At 49.5% G+C, this 5746-nt stretch overlaps 1 protein-coding gene across 1 annotated transcript; it reads left to right on the top strand.

Annotated features, from left to right (window-relative positions):
- The first annotated feature begins 1634 nt into the window (after window positions 1–1634).
- On the top strand, window positions 1635–4225 carry LOC116183114 (UDP-N-acetylglucosamine transferase subunit ALG13-like). The gene is made up of 4 exons (XM_021525312.4): window positions 1635–1806; window positions 2183–2342; window positions 2680–2818; window positions 4081–4225. The coding sequence occupies exons 1-4, from the start codon at window positions 1726–1728 to the stop codon at window positions 4190–4192; spliced, it is 492 nt and encodes a 163-aa protein (XP_021380987.1). The 5' UTR covers window positions 1635–1725; the 3' UTR covers window positions 4193–4225.
- The last annotated feature ends 1521 nt before the right edge of the window (window positions 4226–5746 follow it).

Raw genomic sequence — 5746 nt, 5'->3', positions numbered from 1 at the left:
ATGGCTTAGGTTTGCAAGGACCTTAAAGTTCACCCAGTTTTAACTCTCTGCCATGGGCAGGGACACCTTCCACTATCCCAGGCTGCTCCAAATCCCATCCATCCTGGCCTTGGATGCTTCCAGGGATCCAGGGACAGCCACAGCCTCTCTGGGCACCCTATGCCAGGGCCTGCCCACCCTCAGAGGGAAGAATTCATTCTCAATATCCAGTCTAAATCTGCCCTTTTTCAGTTTAAAGCCATTCCCCTTTGTCCTGTCACTCCAGGGCCTTGTTCAAGGTCCAGCTCTCTCTTGGAGCCCCTTTAAGCACTGGAAGGGATTCCAAGGACTCCCTGGAGCCTTCTCTTCTCCAGGCTGAACACACTGAGCTCTCCCAGCCTGTCTGCCCAGGAGAGGTGTTCCAGCCCCTGAGCCTCTTTGTGGCCCTCCTCTGAACCTACCTAACCATGTCCTTCTCATGCTGGGGTGACAGAGGTGACTTGTGGGTGTCTCTGCTGCTAATTCTCTTCCTGAACTGCTGCTTGGGTTTCTTGGGCTGACATCGTGTCCATGTCTTTGCTGGATGGTCACTGGAGCTGTTACTGCCCTGTCAGTGAGGTCTTTACCTGGCTTGTGTTGTGGCCACCCTCAGCTCCCACGTTCCTTTTCCTGAGGGACAACAGCAAGAGCTGGATGAGCCTGGGCAGAGCCACTATGTCACTGTGCATTCAGGACACCAATATTGTTTTGTTCCACTGCATTTTTCCATCAGACAGTGTCTGCTGTCAGCACTACTTGCTTTAATAAAAAAATAAATACATTTCAGCGTGGCTCATTATGCTAAATGAAAACAACAGGGGGCTAATTACGAACAAGGCATTAACATGGCAATCAGAGGTTTCCTCAAGAAAGCTGCATCCTTCTTCGAACACCCTGTATACACAACTGTGTATACAGTTGTGACCTCATCTGTTGAATTTAATTCAGGGAATAAACAGATTTAGCTGTCTAATTTTGGTTTATCTTTGTAGCAAATTATGCAATGTGTTACATTTACTATTAAGAAACAAAACTGCCACCTCGGTTTGTGCAACTGTTCAGGGGTGACTCTTACTCTTCAGTGAACACATTTAACAAATGTAATATTCATAAGTGTGTTAACACATTTAATATTCATAATTTTGGACTAGAGGTTGAAGTGTTATTCCATCAGTAAGTGTTGTGGGAGGCTTGGGCCAGCATCATTCTGTGGGCCTGCTCTGGCAGTTCTGAACACACCCAGACAGGCTGTCCATGAGTTATGTCGGTCCCCAGTGCTGAAATAACACATGGACACCAAAACTTTCCAAATCCCTTTTCCAATTTTATTTTTTACCTCTTCTTGAAAATCTAAAAACCTGAAACAGCCTCTAAACGCTGCCGGACAGTGGGCTCCGGGTTAGAGCGGCCACCATCGCTGCTGGTGTGGCACCGTGTGGGAAGATCACACAGCGCAGAGACACCAGCCTCCCGAAACGGGCGGGGAAAACACGCGAAGAGAAGTCATGGAATGGGAAATGGAATGGGAAATGGAATGGACACGGAGGGACAGGGTGGGCCAGGGAGGGCCGGGCCCGTGAGGGCAGGGGGCGTTCCCGCCCGCCCCGTCCCTCCCCTCAGCCCGGCCGCCATTTCGGGAGCTGTGCGCGGGCGCGCGGCGCCCCCTGGCGGCCCCGGCCCGGCCCGGCCCGGCCCGGCCCGGCCGCCATGAAGTCCGTGTTCGTCACCGTGGGCACCACCAGCTTCGAGGAGCTGATCGCCACCGCCCGCTCCCCGCCCGCGCTGCAGGTCAGCCGGCCGAGACACCGACACCGACACCGGCCCCGGGCTGGGCCGGGCCTGCCCTCCGGGGCTGGCGCCTGCGCGCCACGAGCTGCCCGCCCTGCCTGCCGCGGCCGGCCCGGGTGCCTGAGGGGCCCGGAGTGGTTCGGGGTACCCGGGGGACGATTGTGGAGTGTTGGTGGAGGAAGGGGAAGGACGGGGACGGGCCAGCGGCAGCCGGGCCGGGGTAGTCGGGAGCTGGGTACACCCCTCACACACCCTCTCTATGCCCGCCTCCTCCCCTTCCTCCACCTCCGTCATCCCCTCAGTCATCCCCCTCTTCCCCATCTCCCCATCATCCCACCGCCGTTGTCCCCGCGCTATCCGCTCCGTTCTCCCGCAGGCGCTGCAGAGCCGCGGGTACCAGAAGCTGGTGCTGCAGGTGGGCCGGGGCTCGCTGCCGCAGCCCAGCCGCAGCTCGGCCCTGGCCGTGGAAGCGTTCCGCTTCAAGGACTCGCTGGATGAGGACCTGCGGAGCGCAGACCTGGTTATCAGCCACGCAGGTACAGCCCGGCTGCTTCCTGGGGCTGCGGGACGGTGGGCATGAAGTCTGTCCGGCCCAAGGGTGGGCTGCTTGGGAGTGCTGAGCTCCGCAGCTAGAGCTGGGCTGTTGGAGAATTTTAACAGCAAGTAGGGGGGTATTTCGCCTCTCACCCTGTTTCAGCAGCAAGTAAGGGGGTATTTCACCTCTCACCATGTTTTAACAGCAAGTAAGGGGGTATTTCATCTCTCACCCTGTTTTAACAGCAAGTGGGGGGGGGGTATTTCATCTCTCAACCTGTTTCAGCAGCAAGTAGGGGGGTATTTCACCTCTCATCATGTTTTCTGTTTCTCTCGTAGGTGCTGGTAGCTGCCTGGAGACTCTAGAGAAAGGAAAGCCACTAATAGTAGTAATAAATGACAAGCTGATGGACAACCATCAGCTTGAGCTGGCCAAACAGCTGCACAGAGATGGCTATGTCCTGTACTGTGACTGCAGGTACGGAGCTGCTGCAGCTGTTCCCACTGGGCAAGAACATTCAGTCCTCGTGACTGCAAAACTGAGAATGTAACAAGGAAGTGTACATCCTTCTCTGTAATCTCCATCTGGATATTAGATTTTGCAGAGTGAATAGACTAACACTAGGTAGTAATTAACCACACTTAGCAAGCCTTTTGACCATGAACTCTTCTAATTATTTTTTTTTCCATTTGAGGTAACATGAGGTAGATTAAAAAAAGAAAAACACTTGGATTCAGGGGATAAATAGATCAGATAGTATCTGGTTAGAAATTTTAAGTACCCTTATTTTTCAAGTACTTATTCAGGCTGCCCTTTTAACGAAACTTTCTGGATCCACCATACCCTCTGACAAGGGAGTTTCACAGATCTATTGCCTGTCACTTCAGGAGAAAAACCCAAACCAACCAACCAAAAAACACACCAAAAAAACCCCACCCCACAAAGAAACAACACATAAAAAAATCCACCATCACCAAAATCCCTAGCTCCTCTTTTTAGACTTCATCCTGACTCCTGTTGGGTTTATTTCTTCTCCTGGTTTTGACTGTGTCTTACTGTTTTCTCTTTGCTTGTGGTTGACTCCAGTCTAAAAATAAAAGATGACTTTTAAAATGAAGGCAGAAAAAACGTAACTCCCATAACTTAGTCTTGTTCCTTTGCCTGCAAGCGGAGTTTTGTATGTTTCAGAAGAGCTTTCTGAACAGACCAGGCCTGGCATTCATTGAAATTGAGCACGTTTCTTAAACTCATTATCTTGGTGCTCCTGTCAGCTTTGGGATTTTTATTTCTTTGTGTTGGGCAGTGCCAAGCATTTGAGCCTTATTTGCAGTCTGATAATAGCAAGTAACAGATTGATGTAGCTGTTCTTTCTGGCTCTGTGATCAGGGCAGAACTCTGCCATGTGTTCAGATAAGATGGATTTCCTCCTGTGGTTTATGGAGCAGAGCCTCAGATCTTGTACAGTCGCCCAGCATTGCAACCACAGAAGATTAAAACATTTAAAAGTTGAGTTTGTCTCTGAAAACTGATGGAAGTGTGTTTTCAGCAATGCTCCCTATGAGCCAGTCCTGCCTGAGGCCTGCTGCCCTGTGCATTCTCTTCCTTTCCATACATACCCTTATTTAATATTTCCATGCTAAAGAATTCCATATGGATACATAGAAAGAAAACTGTATTAAATAATTTCCTATGGGATAGCTCTTTCTTCTTTAATTTTTGCTTTTGGTCTGTTTTTACAGCACTCTTGTGGAGACGCTGGAGTCGATGGACTTGTCAGCTTTGAAACCTTTTCCTCCTGGACAGCCAGAAAAGTTTGCTTCATTTTTGGATAAAGTTTTGGGGTTACAATAAACAGAGTGGAGAAATAAAAAAGTTGGAATAAAATGTCTCATCTCCTACACTTAAGATCTGGCAACTGGGCCAAACACACAAAGAAAATATCATTTACTATTAACTGATACTAAGTGGCTTCCAATTTAGTGCCCAACTCATTCAGTTTTATGCACAAGAGTACAATGTCAATAAGGAGGGAATATGAGCTGTGTAGTTGCGTAGACAGACATATTTATATCATAAAAGCTGCACTGGGATGGTAATTCCAGTGATGAGGACAAGCTAAACTACTTCTTTACAGGCATGGCAAATGCATTGTGGTCTCTTGACCTTTTTTGCCAAGTACAGGTAGAAATAAATTGTCTTTGTTGATGTTCCTGTGATGTTCTGCAGATGCCTTCAGCTCTTGTTTCATGTGTTTACAGAAGCACTGAAAAGAGGGCTAAAACGTGAGAGACTTAGGCCTCAAAAGGGAAAAAGGCATGTGGTGAATCTGGGTGAAAAAAGTCACAAGCTGCAAACATGCTGCCAAACTGCTGCCCTTTGGGTGATTTACCACAAAGTACAACATAGGACAGGGATGGCAGTACAATCCTTTGTTTGCATGGTGTTACCCCGTTATAACCCATCAGTCTGGACTTCTGCACAGCCAGTGTTTCCTACTTAGGTTATATGTAAGGAAGAAATCCTCCCCTGTTTAAGTGGTGACGCCCTGGCACAGGTTCCCAGAGAAGCTGTGGCTGCCCCTGGATCCCTGGGAGTGTCCGAGGCCAGGCTGGCTGGGGCTTGGAGCAGCCTGGGATAGCAGAAGCTGTCCCTGCCCATGGCAGGGGGGTTGAAACGGGATGACCTTTAGGGTCCCTGCAAACCCAAGCCATTCTGGGATTCTTTGATGCTGATCAGAGCTTCCCATTTAGAGTATCAAATTTGACAATTATGTGTTACATCAATTTCTTCATGTAAATATTTTGAAAATCAAAGCGGTCTTAAACTTTAAAATGTTCATGCATATTCTTAGGCTTCTAATGCTCTCAAACTTTAGAACTGCATAACTGGTGCTAATTGCCCTTCCTACAGGACACTGTTCGGTTGAGGGGGAGGAGTTGTGTTGCTTTTGTTTAAAACGAGAAAATTAAACTCCTGAATTGGCCCATCTAAGTACAATTTTCATTAGGAAGTTAAATGTACATAGAAGCTTCAAATCAAGCACAAAAGGGCTACAGGTGGAATGAATCAGGTCGCACAGTTGTGCAAGGCTCAATTTCACCAATCCCCCAGAGTTTGCCCCAAATATTTGATTAGGAGCAAGTAAGACTTTTCCCTCCCTTCATGATTTCTATGGAGTTATTTCAAACCCACTGCTAGCAACTCGCCTCCAGCCCGGAGCGCAGGGGGAATTCTGGATAACCCCTGCGCGGATGTCCGCGAGCGATGAAGCTGAAGGGGCGAGCTTAGCCAAGGCAGGTGCAGGAGGAGCCGCCGCCCGCGGCTCGGGATGCGCACGCCCGCCTGGCGCCGGGCACCCCAAAAACCGGCCTGGAAGAAGCTCGAGTGGCCGCGGCGGGATGCGAG

This window comes from Lonchura striata, chromosome 4A, assembly GCF_050655825.1.
Source record: "Lonchura striata isolate lonStrDom1 chromosome 4A, ASM5065582v1, whole genome shotgun sequence".
Lineage (NCBI taxonomy): Eukaryota > Metazoa > Chordata > Aves > Passeriformes > Estrildidae > Lonchura > Lonchura striata.
Note: the sequence above shows the minus strand (reverse complement) of the source record. Positions and strands in the feature narration are given on the sequence as shown.